We start from the raw sequence: 24,948 nt of genomic DNA on the forward strand, positions 1-24,948 counted from the left end.
AGCTTAACTTCACTGATAGGAAAGATAATGGAATCTTTACTCCAAGGTGCAATAGAAAAACATCTAGAAATGGAAAATATTGTAAATAATAGCACAAATTTCAACAGAGATCATGCTTGACCAAACTTGTTGAAATTTTTTTTGAAGAAGAGAAAAGGCATACAAAGGTAAAGCAGTAGATGTAATACATTTGGATTTTCAAAACGTCTTCAATGAGGTACCACATAGTGGACTCATGACTAATGTCAGAGCATGCAGAGTCAGGGAACAGGTAGCAGAATGGATAGCAAGGTGGCTACAAAACCAAGAGTAGGGTAGTTACTCAGACTGGCAAGAGTGAACAGCGTTGTCCCACAAAGATTGGTTCTGGGATCACGGTTGTTCACCATATCCATAACAATATGGACTCAGGAATCAGAAGTACAATTTCAGAACTTGCAGCCACCAAATTGAGAATCATAGTCAATACTGAGCAGACCGTGACAAATTACAAGATGACATTAAGAAACTTGCAGAATGGACATGTAATTGGCAAACAAATTTCAATATAGATTAATTTTAAGTGGTGCATTTTTGTAGAAAGAATAAGGAGGCCACATAACGCCTTGGAAAATAAGGGCCTAAATGGGGTAGAAGAGCAAAGGGATTTAGAGGCACAGATATGCAAATCACTAAAAGTAGCAGCAAAGGTTAATAAGGCCATAAAACAAAAAACAAATCAAGCACTGAGGTTCATTTCTCGAGGGCCAAAATTGAAAAGCAGAGACTTCATGTTTGAAGTTATATAGAACCATGGTTAGACTATACTGAGCACAGTTCTGTTATCCATCTAATAAAATATTGAGGCATTGAAGGTGGTGCAAAAAAGATTCACTAGGATACCACCAGGAAAGATGTTAATTTCAATGGAGATGAAAAGACTGAGGGGTGAACTGATTTGGATCTTTCAGAATATGAAAGGATTTGAGTGCAGGTATAAAGAAAATGCTTCCACTGGGAAGGTGAGCCCAAAACTAGGGACAATAAATATATGATAGTCATTAATAAACCCAGTAAGAAATTGAGTAACTTCTTTATCCAGAGAGTAGTTAGAATGTCAATGACATTTAAAGGGAAGCTAGATAAGTACTAAAAGGAGAAAGGAACAGGAGGTTATGCTGATGGAGTTAGATGAAAAGACATGGGAGAAGGCTCATGAACAGCATCAGCATAGGCATGGAGCAGAAGGGCAAAATAGTCTGTTCCTGTGGTGCATGGTTCTTTGTATGGTGCATGGAATATTGTGTGCAGTTTTGGTCTCCTTATCTGAGGAAGGATATTCTTGCTAAAGAGGGAGTGCAGCGAAGGTTTACCATACTGATTCCTGGGATGGCGGGACTGAAGTATGAGGAGAGATTGAGTCGGTTACGATTATATTCGCTGGAGTTCAGAAGAGTGAGGGGGGGATCTCATAGAAACCTATAAAATTCTAACAGGACTTGACAGGGTAGATGCAGGAAGGATGTTCCCGATGGCGGGGGAGTCCAGAACCAGGGGTCATAGTCTAAGGATACGGGGTAAACCTTTCAGGACTGAGATGAGGAGAAATTCCTTCACCCAGAGAGTGGTGAGCCTGTGGAATTCGCTACCACAGAAAGCAGTTGAGGCCAAAACATTGTATGTTTTCAAGAAGGAGTTAGATATAGCTCATGGGTTTAAAAGGATCAAAGGATATTGGGCGAAAGCTGGAAAAGGCTACTGAGTTGGATGATCAGCCATGATCATAATGAATGGCGGAGCAGGCTCGAAGGGCCGAATGGCCTACTCCTGCTCCTATTTTCTATGTTTTTATGTAATCACACTGTTCCTTTCATTGACTCCAGTGCCTGATCACTGATGGTAAATAGCAAACATTTCTCACCAGCCACAGATAGAGGCCAAGCAACAATACATAGTCTTTGCAAGACTCTTACCTGTTTCTTGGTCTGTCATGAGATGGTGGGCTGTAAAAAGCCTCAACTGCAGCAAGCAGCCTCTCATTAGGTGGCATTGGAGGTGGAAGGCGCATATCTTTAGGCTCCAGGGCCTTGTAGTCATAGTCTTCCAGCTGTTTGAAAATAAGGACATGTAATCCTCGTTTGCAGTTTGTTTACAGATTGTATTTAACAGGTTGCTTGTTAGCTTCATATATGGATGCAAGATAATTTTGATTTTTAAATGGAGGAAGCAAAATATCTGACAATGGATCTCGCTACTCAAGCTTTAATGGGGCCATTTTAATCCACCTTTTAATAAAATGACCTAAAGACCTAAATTATGAATTATTTCTTTCTTTTGGGCCTCCTTATCTCGAGAGACAATGGATACGCGCCTGGAGGTGGTCAGTGGTTTGTGAAGCAGCGCCTGGAGTGGCTATAAAGGCCAATTCGAAAGTGACAGACTCTCCACAGGTGCTGCAGAGAAATTTGTTTGTCGGGGCTGTTGCACAGTTGGCTCTCCCCTTGCGCTTCTGTCTTTTTTCCTGCCAACTACTAAGTCTCTTCGACTCGCCACATTTTAGCCCTGTCTTTATGGCTGCCCGCCAGCTCTGGCGAACGCTGGCAACTGACTCCCACGACTTGTGATCAATGTCACAGGATTTCATGTGGCGTTTGCAGACGTCTTTAAAGCGGAGACATGGACGGCCGGTGGGTCTGATACCAGTGGCGAGCTCGCTGTACAATGTGTCTTTGGGGATCCTGCCATCTTCCATGCGGCTCACATGGCCAAGCCATCTCAAGCGCCGCTGACTCAGTCGTGTGTACAAGCTGGGGATGTTGGCCGCCTCGAGGTTGGAATGGTTGGAATATAATGGTTGGAGTATGAATGGTTGGAATATAATGGTTGGAGTATGAATGGTTGGAATATAATGGTTGGAGTATGAATGGTTGGAATATAAGTGTGCACTTTACACTTTGGGTTCTGATGACAAAAAAGCCAATGACAGCTCAGTGTTGTTTGTAGGTATATGAACAACAAACTAAGAACAAAGAACAGCACAGCATAGGAACAGGCCATTCGGCCCTCCAAGCCTGCGCCGATCTTGATGCCTGCCTAAACTAAAATCTTCTGCACTTCTGGGGACCGTATCCCTCTCTCCCCATCCTATTCATGTATTTGTCAAGATGCCTCTTAAACGTCACTATTGTACCTGCTTTCACCATCTCCCCCGGCAGCAAGTTCCAGGCACTCACCACCCTCTGTGTAAAGAACTTGCCTCGCACATCCCCTCTAAACTTTGCCCCTCTCACCTTAAACCTATGTCCCCTAGTAACTGACTCTTCCACCCTGGGAAAAAGCTTCTGACTAGCCACTCTATCCATGCCGCTCATAACTTTGTAAACCTCTATCATGTCGCCCCTCCACCTCCGTCGTTCCAGTGAAAACAATCCGAGTCTATCCAACTTCTCCTCATAGCTAGTGCCCTCCAGACAAGGCAACATCCTGGTAAACCTCTTCTGTACCCTCTCCAATGCCTCCATGTCCTCCTGGTAGTGTGGCGACCAGAATTGCACGCAATATTCGAAGTGTGGCCTAACTAAAGTTCTGGACAGCTGCAGCATGACTTGCCAATTTTTATACTCTATGCCCCGACCGATGAAGGCAAGCATGCCGTATGCCTTCTTGACTACCTTATCCACCTGCGTTGCCACTTTCAGTGATCTGTGGACCTGTACGCCCAGATCTCTCTGCCTGTCAATACTCCTAAGGGTTCTGCCATTTACTGTATACTTCCCACCTGCATTAGACCTTCCAAAATGCATTACTTCACATTTGTCCGGATTAAACTCCATCTGCCATTTCTCCGCCCAAGTCTCCAACCGATCTATAACCTGCTGTATCCTTTGACAATCTCCATCACTATCCGCAACTCCACCAACCTTTGTGTCGTCCGCAAACTTTTATTTATTTATTTAGAGATACAGCACTGAAACAGGTCCTTCGGCCCACCGAGTCTGTGCCGACCATCAACCACCCATTTATACTAATCCTACATCCCTACCACATCTCCACCTGTCCCTATATTCCCCTACCACCTACCTATACTAGGGGCAATTTATAATGGCCAATTTACCTATCAACCTGCAAGTCTTTTGGCTGTGGGAGGAAACCGGAGTACCCGGAGGAAACCCACGCAGACACAGGGAGAACTTGCAAACTCCACACAGGCAGTACCCAGAATTGAACCCGGGTCGCTGGAGCTGTGAGGCCGTGGTGCTAACCACTGCGCCGCCCACTTACTGATCAGACCAGCTACAGTTTCCTCCAAATCATTTATATATACTACAAACAGCAAAGGTCCCAGCACTGATCCCTGCGGAACACCACTGGTCACAGCCCTCCATTCAGAAAAGCACCCTTCCACTGCTACCCTCTGTCTTCTATGATTGAGCCAGTTCTGTATCCACCTTGCCAGCCTCTGATCCCGTGTGACAAAACCATGCTGCCCCTCGCTAATAAGTTCGTTTGTTTCCAAATGGGAATAAATCCTGCCCCGAAGAACCCTCTCTAATAATTTCCCTACCACTGACGTAAAGCTCACCGGCCTATAATTTCCTGGATTATCCTTGCTACCCTTCTTAAACAAAGGAACAACATTGGCTATTCTCCAGTCCTCTGGGATCTCACCTGTAGCCAATGACGATGCAAAGATTTCTGTCAAGGCCCCAGCAATTTCCTCCCTTGCCTCCCTCAGTATTTTGGGGTAGATCCCATCAGGCCCTGGGGACATATCTACCTTAATGCTTTGCAAGACACCCAACACCTCCTCCTTTTTGATAATGAGATGACTGAGACTATCTGCACTCCCTTCCCTAGGCTCATCATTCATCAAGTCCTCTTTGGTGAACACTGATGCAAAGTACTCATTTAGTACCTCGCCCATTTCCTCTGGCTCCACACATAGATTCCCTTCTCTGTCCTGGAGTGGGCCAACCCTTTCCCTAGTTACCCTCTTGCTCTTTATATATGTATAAAAAGCCTTGGGATTATCCTTAATCCTGTTTGCCAATGACTTTTCATGACCCCTTTTAGCCCTCCTGACTCCTTGCTTAAGTTCCTTCCTACTGTCTTTATATTCCTCAAGGGATTCGTCTGTTCCTAGCTTTTCAGCCCTGACGAATGCTTCCTTTTTCTTTTTGACTAGGCTCATAATATCCCACGTTATCCAAGGTTCCCGAAACTTGCCAAACTTATCCTTCTTCCTCACAGGAACATGCCAGTCCTGGGTTCTAATCAACTGACGTTTGAAAGACTCCCACGTCAGATATTGATTTACCCTCAAACAGCCGCCCCCAATCTAAATTCTTCAGTTCCTGCCTAATATTGTTATAATTAGCCTTCCCCCAATTTAGCACCTTCACCCGAGGACTACTCCTATCCTTATCCACAAGTACCTTAAAACTTATGAACCCTGAGATTAAACTACATTTCAGTGCACATTAATATCCGTAGCCTCATGACTTGCGCCACAGTCCAACTAATCTGGACAAGTTCAAGTCCCACTCCTGAGAATTGAGCACATAATCCAGGCCAACAGTTCAGTGCAGTACTGAAGGAGTGCTACACTGTTGGAGGTGCTGTCTTTCGATCTGTCCTCTCAGGTGGACTAAAAGATTCCATGGTACTATTCAAAGCGAAGCTGGGGAGTTCACCTGGTGTCCTGGCCTTTGTCTCTCAGCCAACACCACTAAAACAGATTATCTGGTCATTTATGTCATTGCTGTTTGTGAGAGTTTGTTGTGCACCAATTATCTGCCATGTTTCTGACAACAATAACTGCACTTCAAAAGTACGTTATTGGGTGCTTTGGGGTGACCTGAGATCATGAAAGATGCTACATAAATGCATGCTTTCTCTTTTTTTTTAAATGACAACTAATAACAATGACTGAAGACTAAGAAATCATTGTGCCACCATTACTGTTGAAGAAATCCAGCAGGGTACAAAGGAACTGTTTCACAGGTCCATTGCAGGACTACGGAAACTGGTAGCTTGTATAATAAAAGTAATCATTGTTTCTCTAGAAGTCCTTGGGTACCAGAGGGCACTGCGATTCATCTACATGGTTAACTCTGCAGTCCACTAAGGATCTATCCTTGACCTCCCTCCTTTCTCTCATCTGCATGATGCCTCTCGTTGACATCATCCAAAGATATATCAAGTTCCACATGTACGCTGATCACATCCAGATCCATTTCACTACTCATCTCTCGAAACCCTTCACTCCCTGTATTGTCAGCGTGTTCCTGTCTGACATCCAATCCTGAATAAGCAGCAATTTTCTACAATTAAACATGGGAAAGACCAAAGCCATTGTCTTTGGCCTTCGCTCCAAACTCAGTTCCATCAGCACTGATTTCAGGTCCCTCACAGGCCACAGGACTAGGGACACAGTTTTAAAGTTTTGGGCAAGAGATGGTGGGGATCAGGGGGGTGGAAATATGGGGAAGAACTTTTTTATGCAGTGAATGGTAATGACCTGTTACTTGCTATGTATGAGGGTGGTGGTGGAGATGATGAATGATTTCAAAAGGAAACTGCATGGGCACTTGACGGAAATAAACTTGCAGAGCTACGGGGGTAGAGCATCGGAATGGGACTGACTGGATTGCTCTACAGAGAGCCAGCATAGACTCAAAGGGCCGACTGGCTTCCTTCCGTGCCAATATGACTATGAACAGACTGTAACCTCAGCATCCCATTTCATCCCGAGCTGAGCTCTGACCTCCTATCATTGCCATCACTAAATGTGCCTACTTCCACCTCTCTATCTGCTATTTCCACCCCTGCCTCAGCTCATCCACTACTGAAACCTTCATCCATGCTTTTGTTACCTACAGACTCAACTATTCCAATGCTCCCGACTTCCACCATCCATTGAATTCATCTAAACCTCTGCTGCCCAGATCCTATTCCACATCGAATCAATAACTACCTAACATTGGTTCCCAATCCACCAACACCTCCAATTTTAAATTACTTCATAGCATCACCCTCCCTATCTCTGTAATCTCTCACAGCCCTACAAATATACCAGAATTCTGTGCTCGTCCGAAACTGGCAACTTACCATACCCACTGCCTTCACCCGACCATTGGCGTCTATGTCTTCAAGCCGTAATCTCTGGAATTCCCTCTCTAAACATCTCTGCCTTTCTCACTCTCTCTCTTTTCCTTTAAGACCCTAGGTAAACCTACCTCTGACCAAACTTTTAGTTACTTTTCCCAATATCTTGTTGGCTCTGTCAATTTTTGTCTGATAATGCTCCTGTGAAGCGTCCTCAGACATTTTCCTATGTTAAAGGTGCTATATGAATGCAAGCTATTGAGTCTAAAGATTGAGCAGTAATCGGCTGCTTACCTTCACCAGTGGTGCCATTAATCCTGCCGGAAGATCAAAATATGGCACATTGGGCACCAGGCTGGGGTCATCTGGGCTGATCTGTGGTGGAGGAGGCCCTTGCCGTCTGATATGTGGAGGTTGCCCATTAAAACCTGGGGGAGGACCAGCAAAATCTGGGTGCTGGGGTCCACCCCACGGAGGGGGTTCTCCCAATCCTGGTGGAGGCAATCGGTGTGGAGGATGGTGAGGGGGGCCCATATCTGGAATATATACATTGTAGTGGCATTTTAGTTGAAGTTCTGCACCAGGTTCAATCTTTTTATGATATTAGTTACAGTACCAGCCTTGTGCTTGACAAGTATCACCTGACCTAGAGATGTCAAAGCACTGAGAACTTTAAGCAGTCTCTTGCTAGAGAATCAATAAATTGTAGGTTATAAAAAAACTATCAACATTTTTTAATGTGGCTTTTGGATCTACCTACAAGTTGAAATTAGGAAAAATCTAGTTGGCAGATAGAAAAAAGGTGACAGACTTCCACAAGAACGCACAGCAACCACTGTAAGTCACAATTTGCACAAAAAAGGTGAGATATAACTAGCTTTGTTTGCAGATTACATATGCAGTTCTCAAGACTGAATGAATGAAAAGGCTATTCTACCCATCCAAAACAAAGTTACATTCCCCCAATTGCAGCATGTAACTGACTTCACCTGACTCTCTTCTCTCTCCTCTTCTTCAGCTACAATTCCCCACCTCAATCAGAAAAGTGACTGATGCGATCTTTGACTGGGCCAATGTCATTCCTTAGGAGGCACACTTTACAGGCTTGGCATAAGATTCCTTCCCCAGGGTCAGTAACTCATCAGGAATACTAGAATGCAAACAGCCTTGACGAGGGTCTGAGCTAGAATCTTTTCCACTGCTGTTGCATCATAACTACTGAAGGGGTGATAGAGGCAGGAACCCTCACAACATTTAAGTAGTATTTAGATGAGCACTTGAAACGCCGTAGCATACAAGACTACGGGCCAAGTGCTGGAAAATGGGATTAGAATACTTAGGTGCTTGATGGCCAGCACAGACACGATGGGCCGAAGGGCCTGTTTCTGTGCTGTATAACTCTATGACTCTACCAGGCACTGGCGTAGCTCATTGGTAGCACTCCTGCTGCTCAGTCAGAAGATTGTGGGCTCAAGTCCCACTCCAGAAACTTGAGTACATGCAGGACCACTGGATGAGACATTAATCTGAGGCCCCTCAAGTGAATACAAAAGATTTCAGGGCACTATTTCAAAGAGCAAGGGAGTTCTTAGTGTCTTGGACAATATTTATCCTTCAATTATCATTAAAATAGACTATCTGATCACTGTCATACTGCTGTTTGTTGGACCTTGCTGTGTGCAAAATGGCTGCAATGTTTCCTACCTTCCAACAATGACTCAATTTCAAATGTACTGTTAAAGCCTGTGAAGTGCTTTGGGACATTGAGATTGTGAAAGGCGCTGTATAAATGCAAGTCTTTATTTCTTTCTCTACAGAGTCATCATTTGAAAAAAACAAAGATCTTCTTATAGAAAATAAGAATTTGAAATCAGCTTAAAGTCACAGCAATGCAAAGGGATGAAAACTGTTAAGAACAGAACTACACAAACCACACAATGTTATTAGAGAATAGGCTACTGGGGATTATTTACCTGGTGGAAAGTCTCCCTGTTGATAGTCAAAATGGTGAGGAGGATATGGGGGACGATCAAAGTGATGCCGGGGAGGGAAATCATCCTGCATGAACCGCGGAGGAATACGGTTGAAGTTATGGGGGTGTGGAGGCTGGTTAAATGGCGGGTGCTGCTGGTGTGGCGGGAAGGGAGGCTGCTGCCGGAAGTGGGGAGGCCGCTGCATTCTAAATGGTGGGTCCCGCTGCCCACCCCAGGGTGGCTCATGTTGGTTGTTCCACGGAGGCTCATACTGGTTATTCCAGGATGGCTCGTGCTGGTTGTTCCATGGAGTATCTCGTTGGTTGTTCCAATTTTGTTCCCGCTGGTCATTCCACATCCCTTCGTGGTTGTTATTCCAGGGCTGGCAATGAGGTGGTCCTTGGTGTGGAGCATTAAATGCCTGATCAAACTGACAGTGGTAAAAAGAGAAAGATGAGCTCAGACTGTGAATTATTTAAATTAATTGAATTACAGAGAATTTACAGCATAGAATAGTATAGGACCATTTGTTAATTGAACATTTTCCCAGCATGGTTTAAACTACAGTTATCTGCGCTGGTTGACATTTTTGTTTAAAACAGCCGTGCATACAAACATACAAATTAGGAGTAGGCCACTTGGCCCTTTGAGCCTGCTCCGCCATTTAATAACTTTATGGCTGAACTGATTACTCTACATTTCCACCTACCCTCGATAACCTTCCACACCCTTGATTCTCAAGAATCTATCCACCTCTGCCTTAAAAATATTCAAAGACTCTACTCTCACTCCCTCGTGAGGAAGAGAATTCCAAAGACTCAACTCTCAGAAAAAATTTCTCATCTCTGTCTTAAATGGGTGACCCCTTATTTTTAAACAGTGACCCCTAGTTCTAGATTCTGCCACAAGGGGAAACATCCTTTCCACATCCACCCTGTCAAGACCCCTCCGGCTATGTTTCAATCAAGTCGCCTCTTACTCTTCTAAATTCCAGCGGATATAAGCCTAGCCTTAAAGCCTGGCTACCCAGGGCGGCACAGTGGCGCAGTGGTTAGCACCGCAGCCTCACAGCTCCAGGGACCCGGGTTCGATTCTGGGTACTGCCTGTGCGGAGTTTGCAAGTTCTCCCTGTGTCTGCGTGGGTTTTCGCCGGGTGCTCCGGTTTCCTCCCACATTCAAGAAGACTTGCAGGTAATAGGTAAATTGGCTGTTGTAAATTGCCCCTAGTGTAGGGAGGTGATCGGGAATATGGGATTACTGTAGGGTTAGAATAAATGGGTGGTTATTGGTCGGCACAGACTTGGTGGGCCGAAGGGCCTGTTTCAGTGCTGTATCTCTAAATAAAATACTAAATATACCCGACCCAAACCCGACTTGGATTCTGTGTCCATCATTCAGGCTTGGGTCAGGTCGGGCTGGACTGTACTGTTTTGTTTCGTTTTAATCTACGATTTTTTTCTGTTTCATTAATATGTTTGTTATTTTCGGGTCAGGCATTTAAAAAAATTAAAGGACTTGGGTCTGGGTCGGGCTTTACTTTTATACCCGAGCCAGGCTTTACCTAGCCTGTCCGATCTTTCCTCATAAGACAGCCCACCCATTCCAGGTATTAGTCCAGTAAACCTTCTCTGTGCTGCCTCCAATGTATTTACATCCTTCCTTAAATAAGGAGACCAATACTGTACACAGTATGCCACTTGTGATCTCACCAATGCCCTGTATAGCTGAAGCATAACCTCCCTACTTTTGTATCCAATTCCCCTCGCAATAAACGATAACATTTGATCAGCTTTCTATTAGCAAACTAGATGAGAGCCGGAGTAAGTGACACCATAGCAATGATGAGCTCTGAGTCAGATGGACTCAGAGGACTTCCCCAATTTTAACCTAACCCACCCACCGAGAACAGGATGGGTTTGGGTCAATCACCCAATTTATACCTTGCCCGATTTTACACAGTGGCTAAAGTCTGCTCCCAGATGGAAGCAGCTAGAGAGCTAAAGCATAAACTGGGACAGCAAAGAGTATGTGCAACATGCAGGACAGTGTACTAATCCCTCTCCTTTCCAGCATTTACGACTACGGGACAATGAATTGCACTGTACATCACCCTGTAGGCAGTGTTAGCTGCGGAAACACACGCGCACACAAACACACGTAAAACATTGTAACAGACAAAAACCATAACCTATTGTTTCAGAAACTCGGTAGTTTGGACACCAGCACATTAGCCATCAGAGGCACACTTAGCCTGGCTCTACCTCCTACAAGATAACGGCACAGGGCTCTGTCCATCAGAATATACCTAGTTGCTAAACAGTAAAAGTGAATGTTGAATACTGTTTACATGTTAAGTCAATGTCTGTTGACTAGTGCAGTGTTGAAACCCCCAGTGAACTACTTCTGCAATCTCACAGATATCTGGTGCATCCTTGAAATCAGAAACCTGAACGACTAATAAGATCGGATTATTTGAGCAACTTTTTTTTAATGATTTTCTGACACAGTGTAAACAAACACAGCTGCTAACGAAGTTTAACATTTTGTTTGCAGTCTTCATTTTTTCTCTTTGCTATCCAATCTTCTCTCCGCAAAGAGATCGCTTCTTTGCTGGGGTTTGATTTCACGGGTGAGCAACATCCTTCAGTACTTTTGTTATTAGTCCTGAGTGAGCCTCAACTGTGTCAGTGGGTTAATCAATCACACAAGGAATGAGAAATATCACTGCCAAGCCTGACCCTGTTCTTATTCAGCCTCCACTCACATAATCTTAGGATACTGCACACAGTCATTAAAATGCATGATGATGGTCACTTTTATACAAACAAGCAACGATGAAGAACGCAGATTCTCAAAAGGTGCCTTCACTAAAGGGAATGCAGAACAGTGGCATAAAGGACAATGGATAGGCCGGTGCCATTCCCAGCAACACAGACACACGCTGAAGAAGTGTGTCTGCATCAACAGCAAGATCACTTTACCTGTGATCATTTCAAGACAAGAAATCCTGGAAATACTCAGCAGGTCTGGCAGCATCGGTGGCGCGAGAAACAGAATTAACATTTCAGGTCAGTGACCTTTCATCGACCTGAAATGTTAACTCTGTTCTTCTCTCCACAGATACTGCCAGACCTGCTGAGTATTTCCAGCACTGTGTTTTTATTTCAGATTTCCAGCATGAGCAGTATTTTGCTTTTGTAACAAGAAATCCTGATTGGTATGTAAGCACAGGTACAACACTTAACGCTTCATAAGATTTCTCCCATCTCACACATGCAGAGCCTGCGAGGGCTGTCAGCATAGGAATCCATTAAGGACAAGTATTCTTCAACAGCAGCACTGATTTAGTTAAATGGCTTAGGAGATACAAGAGGGCTGGCACATTACATTAATAGCAAGACATTTGTCTCCTTCCCCTTCAGTGCACTGTCTTGACAAGATAGTATTAATTATAGTTTGCTTGTTAATACTTAGAGGAGCTACAAGTCAGAGTGAAAGCAGACAGGTTGGATCCACATTGTATTGAGCTCAATCACACTTCAAAGGGATCAGGGAAATGTGGGGAAGAAAAAAGGAGTAAAATCAACAGGTGGAAGGAAGGGCAGAAAGAATTAACCAGTGAAATAAGAACACAAGGGAGAAAATATAAGTATTGTATCTATACATCTCATATCTATACAATTAAAAATATACATATCTATTTGTATAATTAATAGTGTCTCATATCTATATAATTAAAAAAGGTATCCAACATGTTTCCAATATACTCCCTCAAATATTCTGCGTTTAGTGGAATTTTATCAATTACACATGAAAACTAGGAATCTCGGGCAGCAAGGAATCCTGGTTAGTAAGCGAGTTTTATTTACTTATCTCTGCAGCAATTATTTGGCCCTATCCTATCAAATCCTTCCTAAACCGCAGTTCTGTTGCTGCATTTCCCTCATTCCTGGCTCTTGCTTGCACGTGTGTCATGAAAGTTACTTGTGATCCTCTTGTTGGTTCATTGGCTCCACAGTCCTGTCATGTTCAACACTGCTGGAAATATTCCCCAATCCTGAACCAGTACCTGTTGCTGTTGGCCCCAGAGTGGCATAGCAGGGCGTTCGAACCATGGAGGCTTAGAAGAGGAGTGCTCATGCTGCCCAGGCCCTCGCTGTCCTGCTGGACCAGGCTCCTGCCCTCCACTGGGCACGTTTTCAGGGAGGGGATGTGGCGGCTTGGCCTCATCTGTAACGCAGGCAGCAGGTTTTAAAAATGGATTCCTCGCTCAACAGCAAACACAACCTCAGACTGCCAAGGCCAGATTGTGTTCCATGCTACTAAACAATAAACACAAAAGCAACTGGTAAGAGTCTAGGTCAGGGTCAGCAATCTGCAGCTCTGGAGCCACATGTGGCTCATGAAGGACTCTTATGCAGCTGCTGACCTTGATTGGTTGAACATGCTTTTCAACTTGTTCAGATATTGAACGACTCTCCAAAGAAATCCAACAGCAGAAATTGCATTAAAGTAAATGTTTTTTTTTCCATTTCCTATTTTTTGTATCCATCTTATTAATGCAATATAAATATACCCATCTCAAATAAAATTAGAGCACATGGGATTGGGGGGTAATATACTGCAATGGATTGAAAATTGGTCGACAGACAGAAAGCAGAGAGTAGGAAGAAATCGGTCATTCTCAGGATGGCAGGCTGTTACTAGTGGGGTACAGATCAGTGCTTGGGCCACAGCTGTTCACAATCTATATAAATGATTTGGATATGGGAACCAAATGTAATATTTCCAAATTTTCTGATGACACAAAACTAGGTGAGAATGTAAGTTGTGAGGGGGATGTAAGGAAGCTTCAAGGGGATTTGGACAGGTTAGGTGAATAGGCAAGAACGTGGCATTCACATTCAAGAATGTGAATAAGTCTGAAGTTATCCACTTTGGTAGAAAAAACAGAAAGGCAGATTATTTCTTAAATGGTGAGAAGTTGGGAAGTGTTGAAACCAAAGGGATCTGTGTGTCCTTGCTAGTATGCAGGTGCAGCAAGCAATTAGGAAGGCAAATGGTATGTTGGCCTTCATTGCAAGGGGATTCGAGTACAGGTGTAAAGATGTCTTGCTGCAATTGTATAGAGCCTTGGTGAGACCACAGCCGGATTACTACGTATAGATTCAGTGTCCTTATCTAAGGAAGGATATACTTGCCACAGAGGGCGTGCAACAGAGGCTCACCAGACTAATCCCTGGGATGGCGGGATTGTCTTATGAGGAGAGATTGCAGAAACGAGGCCGTATTCGCTAGAGTTTTGAAGAATGAGAGGTGATTTCAATGAAACTTAGGGCGGCACAGTGGCGAGCACTGCAGCCTCACAGCTCCAGCGACCTGGGTTCAATTCTGGGTACTGCCTGTGTGGAGTTTGCAAGTTCTCCCTGTGTCTGCGTGGGTTTCCTCTGGGTGCTCCGGTTTCCTCCCACATGCCAAAGACTTGCAGGTTGATAGGTAAATTGGCCATTAGCAATTGCCCCTAGTATAGGTAGGTGGTAGGGAAATATAGGGGGACAGGTGGGGATGTGGTAGGAATATGGAATTAGTGTAGGATTAGTATAAATGGGTGGTTGATGGTCGGCACAGACTCGGTGGGCCGAAGGGCCTGTTTCAGTGCTGTATCTCTAAATAAAAAAAATTAAAAAATAAAATAAAAAAAATTCTTAAAGGGAGTGACAGGGTAGGTGTGGATAGGATGTTTCCTCTGACTGGTGAATCTAGAACCAGGGGACATAGTCTCAGAATAAGGGGCAGGCCAGAGATGAGGAGAAATTTCTTTGCACAGAGGGAGATGAATCTGTGGAATTTTCTACTCTAGAGGGCTCAATATTTCAGCATGTTCGAGACAGAGAGATTGACAGATTTCTGGATAATGACATCAAGGTATATGGGGATAGTGGGGAAAAAATGGTAGAGGCAGATGATCAGCCATGATCTGTTTGAATGGTGGAGCAGGCTCGATGGGCCAAATGGCCTACTCCTGCTCCTATTTCCTATGATCCTATAGTCTCTGTCTTGCTTTTCAATATTATTGGCATTGCGGCTCTCAAGATGTTGCGTTTTTGACTGAATTTAAAAAATGGCTCTTGTTATTAAGATTGCTTACCCCTTGTCGAGACAGTCAACCAAGTTGCACCAGCCAACTGTCCACAGGCTATGGGACACTCCCTCTCTGTGAAGGAAGTGGCCTTTTAGGTCATACCTTTGGCACCGAAAGGCCATCTGTGATCAGAGGCAGAGTTACTTTGTTCTATAGGATTCCATCGTGGAATACAGGAACCTTTTAAGAATTTTTTTTTTTTTTTTTAAGTAGAATAAACAAACCTGAGAGGGGAGTGCAACTTTACATTAAGAGTTAAAAATTCAAATGAGGATTCTCTAGCCTGAGACCTGAAAGCTGAGGTCTCGAGGCATTATTTAGGTGAGCAGGTGGGTGACTGCTTGGTGAGTTTTGTGTCTTTTTTCCTCTGAAGTACAGCAGTAATTTAAACTAGGACTGGGGAGATACAAGTACTGTATTAAATTTATAGCTCAATTAGCTAAACTACTTAATATAACTACAAATAATAATTGAGTGATATTTCAAAACTTGAAACACTAATGAAATAAAATACAATAAAGATGCCAGGGCAGTTGATGTTTTGCATCTGTAGCATGTGGGAGCTGGTGGACACCAGTGAGATCCCCAGCAATCACATCTACAGCTCGAGGAACTTAGGCTCAGAGTTGATGAGCTGGAGTCCGAGCTTCAGACAATGCGAAGCATCAGGGAGTGAGAAAGTCACCTGGACACGTTGTTCTAGGAGGCAGTCACACCTCTTAGATTATGTATTTCAGATTTGGTCCCTGATCAGGGACAGGAGGATGTGACTACGATTGAGATAGGTGTGGGGATTCAGAAGGTAGCACTGGAGGAGTCTCAGCCCTTGCACTTGTCCAACAGGTACAAGGTTCTTGTAGCCGAGCTGGACGAGAGCAGAGACTGCAGGATGAGTGAACTGACCACAGCACCGTGAAGCAAGGAGCCATTCAAGTTGAGGGATTAAAAAGGAACGTAGTAGAAGTAGTAAGGGACAGTATAGTTAGGGGGATAGACACTGTTCTTTGCAGCCGACAGTGTGAGGCCCGAAGGCTCTGTTGCCTGCCCAGTGCCAGGGTTAAGCACACCTTCTCTGGGCTGGAAAGGAACTTGGAGTGGGAGGGAAAGGATCCAGTTGTCATGGTCCATGTAGGTACCAACAACATATGTAGGACTAAGAGAGAGGTTCTGCCGAGAGAGAATGAGCAGCTAGGGGCTAAATTAAAAAGCAGAACCACAAATCTGAAATTTTTTTTTTTATAAAAGTGCTGGAAATACTCAGCAGGTCTGGCAGCAACTGTGGAGAGAGAAGCAGAGTTAACGTTTCAGGTCTGTGATCTTCATAAAGGTAATATTCTCTGGATTACTGCCTGAGCCACAAGAAAATTGGCATAGGGTAAATAAGATCAAAAAGTTGAATGCGTGGCTCAAAGAATGGTGTGGGAGAAATAGGTTTCAATTCATAGGGCACAGATACCAGTACTGGGGAAAGAGGGGGCTGTTCCATTGGGACGGGCTTCACTTGAATCGTGCTGGGACCAGTATTGGGACGAATCGAATAACTAGGGCTGTACAGAGGGCTTTAAACTAAATAGTGGGAGGGTTCAGGTGAGGGGAATTTTAGAAAGTTTACAAGAAAGGACAAGGCAATAGTGCAGGGTAGCAATATGGGTAACGATAACCAGAGTATGACAGGAAGGACAAAGCATACAAACATAAGAGTGCACCAGCAAATAGGGTCAGTGTAGGAAAAAATGGTGAAAAGACAGAATTAAAGGCACTTTATCTGAATGCAGGTAGCATTCGTAACAAGACAGGTGAATTGATGGCACAAATTGAAATAAATGGGTACGATTTGATAGCCATCACAGAGACATGGTTACAACATGACCAAGGCTGGGAATTGAATATTCAAGGATATTTGACATTTCAAAGGGATAGGAAAAAGCTAAAAGAGGTGAGGTAGCTCTGTTAATAAAGGTTGATATCAGTACAGTAGTGAGAAATAATCTTGGCTTGGAAGTTCAAAATATAGAATCAGTTTGGGTGGACAGAAGAAATAGCAAAGGAAAGTCAGTGACAGCAGCAGTTTATAGACCCCCTAACAGTAGCTATACTGGAGGAAAGAGTATAAATCAAGTAATAATGGGGGCTTGTAAGAAAGGTATTGCAATAATCACGGGCGATTTTAATCTTCATATAGATTGGACAAATCGAACTGGCAAAGGTAACCTGAGAACGAGTTCATAGAGTGTATTCAGGACAGTTTCTTAGAAAGATATGTTGTGGAACCAACCAGGGAACAGGCTATTTTAGCCTTGGTAATGTGTAATAAGACAGGATTAATTAATGATCTGATAGTAAGGGCTCCTCTCAGAAGAGTGATCATAACATTCAGTTTGAACGTGAGAAACCTGGGTCTGAAACTAGTGTCTTAAACTTAAATAAGGGCAATTACAAAAGGGAGGAAGACAGTCGGCTAAAGCAGACTGGGAAAATAGGTTAAAAGGCAAGATGGCAGATACGCAGTGGCAGACATTTAAGGAAGTATTTCATAACTCTAACAAAGATATATTCTGTTGAGAAAAAAAGACTCAACGGAGAAGGATGAACCATTTGTGGCTAACTAAGGAAGTTAAGGATGGTATGAAATTAATAGAAAAGGTGTGCAATTTTGTGAAGATTTGTGGTAGGCCAGAAGATTGGGAACATTTTAGAAACCAGCAAAGGATGATTTAAAAAAAGGGAGAAATTAGAATGAGAGATAACTAGCAGGAAATACAAAAACAGACAGCAAGAGGTTTGACAAATATATAAAAAGGAAGAGAGTTACTAAAATAAAGGATAAGAGTGTGGAATTAATAACAGGATAAAAGGAAATGGCAGAGACTTTGAACAAATATTTTGTATCTGTCTTCATGGAAAAAGACTCTGAAAGCATTCCAATGACAGTAAAAATCAAGGGGCAAAAGGGAGGGAAGAACTTGAAACAATTATCACTAGAGAAAAAAGTACTATAAAAACTAATGTGCATAAAGGCTGACCAGACCTCTGGACCTGACGGCCTGCATCCTAGGGTCTTAAAAGAAGTGGCTGCAGAGATAGTGAATGCATTGGTTGTAATCTTCCTAAATTAACTAGATTTTGGAAAGGTCCCAACAGATTGGAAAACTGCAAATGTAATGTCCCTATTCAAGAAAGGAGGGAGACAGAAAACTATAGGCCAGTTAGCCTAAACATCTGTCATTGGGAAAATACTGGAATCCATCATTAAGGAAACAGTAGCAGGATATTTAGAAAATCATAATAAAACATTGTTGACTCTGCTTGATTGTATGAATAGAAAATTGTGTTTGACAAGTTTATTTATTTTATTTAGAGATACAGCACTGAAACAGGCCCTTCGGCCCACCGAGTCTGTGCCGACCATCAACCACCCATTTATACTAATCCTACACTAATCCCATACTCCTACCACATCCCCACCTTCTCTATATTCCCCTTCCACCTACCTATACTAGGGGCAATTTATAATGGCCAATTTACCTATCAACCTTCAAGTCTTTGGCTGTGGGAGGAAACCAGAGCACCCAGCGAAAACCCACGAGGTCACAGGGAGAACTTGCAAACTCCACACAGGCAGTACCCAGAATTGAGCCCGGGTCGCTGGAGCTGAGGCTGCGGTGTTCTATGAGGATCTAACAAGCAGGGTGGATGAGGGGGAAACAAGCAGACGTAGTAGGATCATAGGAGCAGGAGTAGGCCATTCAAACAGATCATGGATGATCATCTACCTCAATGCCATTTTCCCCCACTATCCCCATATCCCTTGATGTCATTAGTATCCAAAAACCTATCGATTTCTGTCTTGAACATGCTCAATGATTAAGCTTCCACAGCCCTCTGGCGTGGAGAATTCCACAGATTCACCACCCTTAGTGGAGAAATTTCACCTCAGCTCAGTATTAAATGGCCTTCCCTTTATTCTGAGACTGCGTCCCCTGGTTCTCGACTCACCAGCCTATCCATATCTAACCTGTTACACCCTGTAAGAATTTTGTAAGTTTCAATGAGATCACCTCTCATTCTTCGGAACGCTAGAGAATACAGGCCCAGTTTCTGCAATCTCTCCTCATAAGACAATCCCGCCATCCCAGGGATTAGTGTGGTGAACCTCCGTTGCGCACTCTCTCATATATTTGGATTTCCAAAAATCATTTGATAAGGTGCCACATAATAGGTTACGGCACAAGGTAAGAGCTCATGGTGTTGGGGGTAATATATTAGCATGGATAGAGGATTGGCTAACTAACAAGAAACAAAGAGTTGGGATAAAAGGGGCATTTCAGGTTAGCAGACTAACTAGTGGGGTGCCACAGGGATTAGTGCTGGGGCCTCAACTATTTACAATCTATATTAATGACTTGGATGGAGGGACAGAGCGCATTGCAGCCAAACATGCTGACGATACAAAGATAATTGGAAAAACAAGTTGTGAGGACACAGCGAGGGCTGAATTTTGTGCTGACGACGGAGCTCCTGGCATCGGGCCGAAAATGGGGAGGGGGAAAACATGCCTCGGCCATTCGTAGCCTCCTCGCTACAATTCCACGGCGTCAGGCCAACTAACATCCCAGGGATCCCGCCCCCAAGAACTGCCAGCCAATCACAGGGCCAGTAGCTCAGTAGTATTGACAGCGCCACTGGGAATGGTGGTCAGTGCTGGTACTACACAGGCCTTGGACCCAGGCTCAGGACTGGAGACCCGGACCTCAGGTAAGTGTGGTAGGGTCGCCAGCGCCAGTCCGACATGGCCAGGCAAGGGGGGAGGTGGAGAACGGTAGGCATTTAGTACGGGGGAGGGGTGTCCAGGGAGGTGGTTTGTTTGATGGCAGGGCCCCTCTGTGGGCACAGATTGCCCACAGAGGAGGGCACCATACTCCCATTCCAGCAGGGAGGCCGCCTCGTTTTACTGGGTGACATCCTTGCTGGCGGAGGCTTCCCTGCCGCTGGCTTAATGACAGCGGCGAGGTGGTGTGGAAAAAAAAGAGGCCCTGAAGTAGCTGTTAATATGCCTCAAGGGGCTCTGGGCAGGAAGGCCGCCTTCGGCCTATCCCACCGACAAAATTGCTCTGTGATGGAGCCCCCTACCCCCTGCCGCAATTGTATGGGCCCCCCCTGCCTCCTAGCTCGTCTCCGGTGGGGAGGTCCATAAAATTCAGCCCGAGTCTGCAAAGAGATATAGAAAGGTTAAGTGAGTGGGCAATAATTTGGCAGATAGAGTATAATGTGGGGAAATGAGAAGTTATCCACTTTGGTAGCAAGAATAGAAAAGCAAGTGGAGAGAAACTACAAAATGCTGCGGTACAGAGGGATCTGGGTGACCTAGTACATGAATCACAAAAAGTTAGCATGCAGTAATTAGGAAGGCAAGTGGAATGTTGGCCTTTATTGCAAGGACGGTGGAGCATACAAGTAGGGAAGTCTTGCTACAACTGTACAGGGCATTGGTAAGACCACATCGAGAGTAGTACGTACAGTTTTGGTCTCCTTATTTAAGGAAGGATATATTTGCGTTGGGTGCAGTTTAGAGAAGGTTCACTAGGTTGATTCCTGGGATGAAGGGGCTGTCTTGTGACAAAAGGTTGAACAGATTGGGCCTGTATCCATTGGAGTTTAGAAGAATGGGAGGTGATCTTATTGAGATTAGATTCTGAGGGGGTTTGACAGGGTAGATGCTGAGAGGATAGTCATAGAGAGTCAGAGAGATACAGCACTGACACAGGCCCTTCGGCCCACCGAGTCTGTGCCGACCATCAACCACCCATTTATACTAACCCTACATTAATCCCATATTCCCTACCACATCTCCACCTTCCCTCAATTCACCTACCGCTACTTACACTAGGGGCAATTCACAATGGCCAATTTACCTATCAACCTGCAAGTCTTTGGCTGTGGGAGGAAACCGGAGCACCCAGCGGAAACCCACGTGGTCACAGGGAGAACTTGATAACTCCACATGTTTCCCTCATGGAAGAATTTAGAACTAGGGTGCAGTATCAGAATTAGGGGTCTCCCACTTAAGACAGAGATGAGGAGGAATTTCTTCTCTTAGAGGATTGTTAATCTTTGGAATTCTCTATCCCAGACAGCAGTGGAGGCTGAGTCACTGAATATATTCAAGAATGAATTAGACAGGTTTTAGATCTATAAGGGAGTCAAGGGTTATGGGGGGCCAGCAGTAAAGTGGAGTTGAGGCCACAATCAGATCAGCCATGACCATTTTAAATGGTGGAGCAGGCTCAGGGGCCAAATGGCCTACTCCTGCTCCTAGTTCTTATGTTCAATCTGCTGAGTGTATTTTCTAAACTTTTCGGCATCACAAAAGGTGAAACACAATATCTTGCCCTTCGCAATATTTGTGTCTGCAAAGAATACAACTTTGTTCCATTTATTCTCTTGCCCAGTATCAGACAAGGGACTGAATGGCAGCTCCATATCTGAATTCAGAACTCAGGTGCTCCCTGACTGACAGGGACTCCTCTCGGGCCTCTACTCATCCTGAAAAGTCAAGCCTCATCAAGGTTAAAGGTCAGCAGCCTATTGCAGCATTTCTCTAAACAGATATGGGGTTTTTACTTAGGAGGTACATAGGAACAGAGGACTTAGGAGCAGGAGTAGGCCATTCAGCCCTTCGGGCCTGCTCAGCCATTCGATAAGATCATGGCTGCTCTGATTGTGGTCTCAACTCCACTTTCCTGTCTGCCCCCCCATAACCCTTGACTCCCTTGTCAATCAAAAATCTATCTAACTCAGCCTTGAATAAATTCAATGACCCAGACTCCACTGCTTTCTGGGGAAGAGAATTCCACAGACTAATGACCCTCTAAGAAAAAAATTGTCCTAAAAGGGAGACCTCTTATTCTTAAACTGTGTCCCCTAGTTCTAGTCTTCCTCACAAAAGGAAGCATCCTTCCGGTATCCACTCTATCAAGTCCCCTCAGGATCTTGTATGCTTCAATAAGATCACCTCTCGTTCTTCTAAACTCCAATTGGCCCAACCTGTTCAACCTTTCCTCATAAGATGAGCCCTTCATCCCCGGAATTAGTCGAGTGCACCTTCTCTGAACTACGTTTAATGCAATTATATCCTTTACAAATAAGGAGACCAAAACTGTACACAATACTCCAGATGCGGTCTCACCGTGGTCCTGTACAGCTACAATAAAACTTCCTTACTTTTATACTCTATCCCCCTTGCAATAAATGACAACATTCCATTTGCCTTCCTAATCACTTGCCAGGAAAGAAAGGTACAAGGAAAGAAAAGAATGAGTATTCAATTTTCTTTTTGCATACAATTCTCTAGCTCATTCAATGTAACAAAGGAATAATGTGTTAGCAGTTCACTTCATGTCTTAGCTCTGTTCCATTTCTACCATTACTGCACCTGGTGTCTCTGTTGGAGAGAGAGCTGGCAGATCCTGGCTCTGAGGCACTGCAATGTGTGGTGGCGGAGCCTCGGGTTCCAGTAATGGTTGCGGCTGTGGTTGAGGTTGTGGCTGCGGCTGGGATTGGGGCTGGGGCTGGGACTGTGGCTGGGACTGGGACTGTGGCTGGGACTGGGACTGGGACTGTGGCTGGGATTGGGACTGGGATTGGGACTGGGACTGGGATTGGGACTGGGGCTGAGGCTGAGGCTGAGGCTGGGGCTGGGGCAGCGGATGCTGATGCTTGGTGAGACTGTCCACAAACTCCTGGTGCTGGGCCTTCAGGGTCTGGATCTGTTGCTGGAATGCCATCTGAATGGGCTGGACCACGGCTGCAAACTCTGTGATGAGAGAGGCCTGCGGGAAGCACCAGGCAGAAACACAAAATTAAAATAAGGAATATTAGCATAGGACACAAAACGAATGTAAAGTGACGATACTGCTAAAATGACGTATAGGCTCAGGTATTAAGCTCAAGGGTCTCGGGCAACATACTTTCATCACAAAGATCTTGGATTTAACCTAATCTGTGAAAAACAAAGGATCATTTCCAGTACATCACAGATTCACAATAAAGGGTTTGAGTCAAGTGTCCCCCTTCCTAAAATTGCTAAAGGTTTTATTAAGGAGTTATGCACGATGTCAGCCTTGGTTCAGTGGTAGCAATCTCACCTGAGCCGGAAGGTTGCAGGTTCAAGCCCCACTGCCTGACTTGAGCGCATAATCTAGGCTGGCACTTCAGTGAAGTACTTGGGGAGTACTTCACTGTCGGCAAAGCTGTCTTTTGGAAAATATGTTAAAGAATCTATTTGGTTCAGGTGGCTGTAAAAAATACCATGACACTATTTGCCGAAGAGCAGGGGAGTGCTCCGAGTGACCTGGCCAGCATTAATCTCTCAACCAACAGATGATCTGGTCACTTATCTCATTTTCAGGGAATTGTGCACAACTGGCTGCTGCGTTTGCCTACATTACAACAGTGACTATGCTTCAAAAGTACTTCATTGACTGAAAGGGCTTTGGGACATCCTGAGGTTATAGAAGGAGCAATATGATTGCAAATATTTTTTTTCTGTCTAGAAATTTTTGAAACATTCCATCTTACAGATTCAATTTACATGATCCAACAGTCCTAAGTCCTAGCTGTTTAATTTACTAACAGCACAGTTGTGTTAAAAAAAAGTGGTTCAATACTCATCATGGTACCCAGTCGCAACATCACATATTCCTGAGCCAAGTCCAACACAGCCTGTTGCAGAATTAAGCTCTCGTTGCCCGAACAAGGTGCCCATGACCTCAGACCAGTGTGATCCACTGCATCACTGTTAAAATTTCAATTCCTTACACCAGTTGTCATTGCAAACTCTCTGTTTTAGATGGCCAATTAGTATCAAATCTGGGCTGGTTTAATTCCATGAGCTGACATCCACTAGATGTGGAAAGAAGACTATGCAAATTTGTCTCACGCAGGATCCTCAAGAGAGCAAAAAAAGATCTTCATCCCATCGGTCTATGCTTTTAGCACAGCTCATAGATGTGCAAGGATAGTGCACCAGCTTACTGTGCCACCCAGTCCCCAATGCTGTGGTATGCAAGGTTTAAAGAATGCTAGTAATTACTGCTAAAAACTTGCTGGAAATGGGCCTGATACTTTTTGTCTAGAGGAGCCCAGCATTTAATTAAATATGTTCCCAGCCTGAGTCTGCTTTAAACATGAGGATGTCGACAGTGTTAAACCTAACCAGCGAGCTGTCTACATTCGTGATCACCACTTATTCCCACCTCCCTAGTGTCAGGTTACTGCAGGTGCCACAAGCTACTAACCTGATACTGTCCAAGTCCGAGAGCTGGGCTCTGCAACTGCTGAATAATGGACTCGTCAAAATAACCATTCTTCTCCCACAGTTGCAACAGCTGTGAAAAATTAATAAAAAAAACAATGTTCGGCATTAGGAAATGACGACAGTGGAAGACTTATTGTGTTATTGCGCAATATTGTGTTTTGAGATTGTGGAATATACATCAAGCTGAGTAACAAAAAAATCCAGAATCTCTTGAAGGATTACAGCTTTGTGTTATTAGAGAGTATGTCACTTGCTGGTCTATGCCCCTGACATGTGCCCTGTATCTAGTGCAGGTGGTGCCACTCCATTGCATGATGTTAGTGCTTGCCTGGCACTCAAGGCCAGTGTCATTAGTTTACAGCGCAAGGTGTGTCATAAAAATAAAAATGCTGGAAATATACAGCAGGTTTGTCTGCATCTGCAAAGGGAGA

General features: G+C 44.3%; 1 protein-coding gene across 2 annotated transcripts in view; it reads right to left on the reverse strand.

Moving 5' to 3' along the window:
• Positions 1-24,948, reverse strand: part of cherp (calcium homeostasis endoplasmic reticulum protein) — an 81,211-nt gene that overhangs the window by 26,677 nt on the left and 29,586 nt on the right. For both annotated transcript variants that reach the window (XM_068016643.1, XM_068016642.1), the window contains exons 7-12: positions 24,498-24,587; positions 22,634-23,030; positions 13,129-13,289; positions 9,060-9,489; positions 7,381-7,622; positions 1,953-2,086 (exon numbers count right to left, since the gene is read on the reverse strand). In XM_068016643.1, the coding sequence (XP_067872744.1) occupies positions 1,953-2,086; positions 7,381-7,622; positions 9,060-9,489; positions 13,129-13,289; positions 22,634-23,030; positions 24,498-24,587 (1,454 nt within the window). The remainder of the gene's footprint in view (positions 1-1,952; positions 2,087-7,380; positions 7,623-9,059; positions 9,490-13,128; positions 13,290-22,633; positions 23,031-24,497; positions 24,588-24,948) is intronic.

This window comes from Heterodontus francisci, chromosome 36, assembly GCF_036365525.1.
Source record: "Heterodontus francisci isolate sHetFra1 chromosome 36, sHetFra1.hap1, whole genome shotgun sequence".
In the NCBI taxonomy this organism is placed as follows: domain Eukaryota; kingdom Metazoa; phylum Chordata; class Chondrichthyes; order Heterodontiformes; family Heterodontidae; genus Heterodontus; species Heterodontus francisci.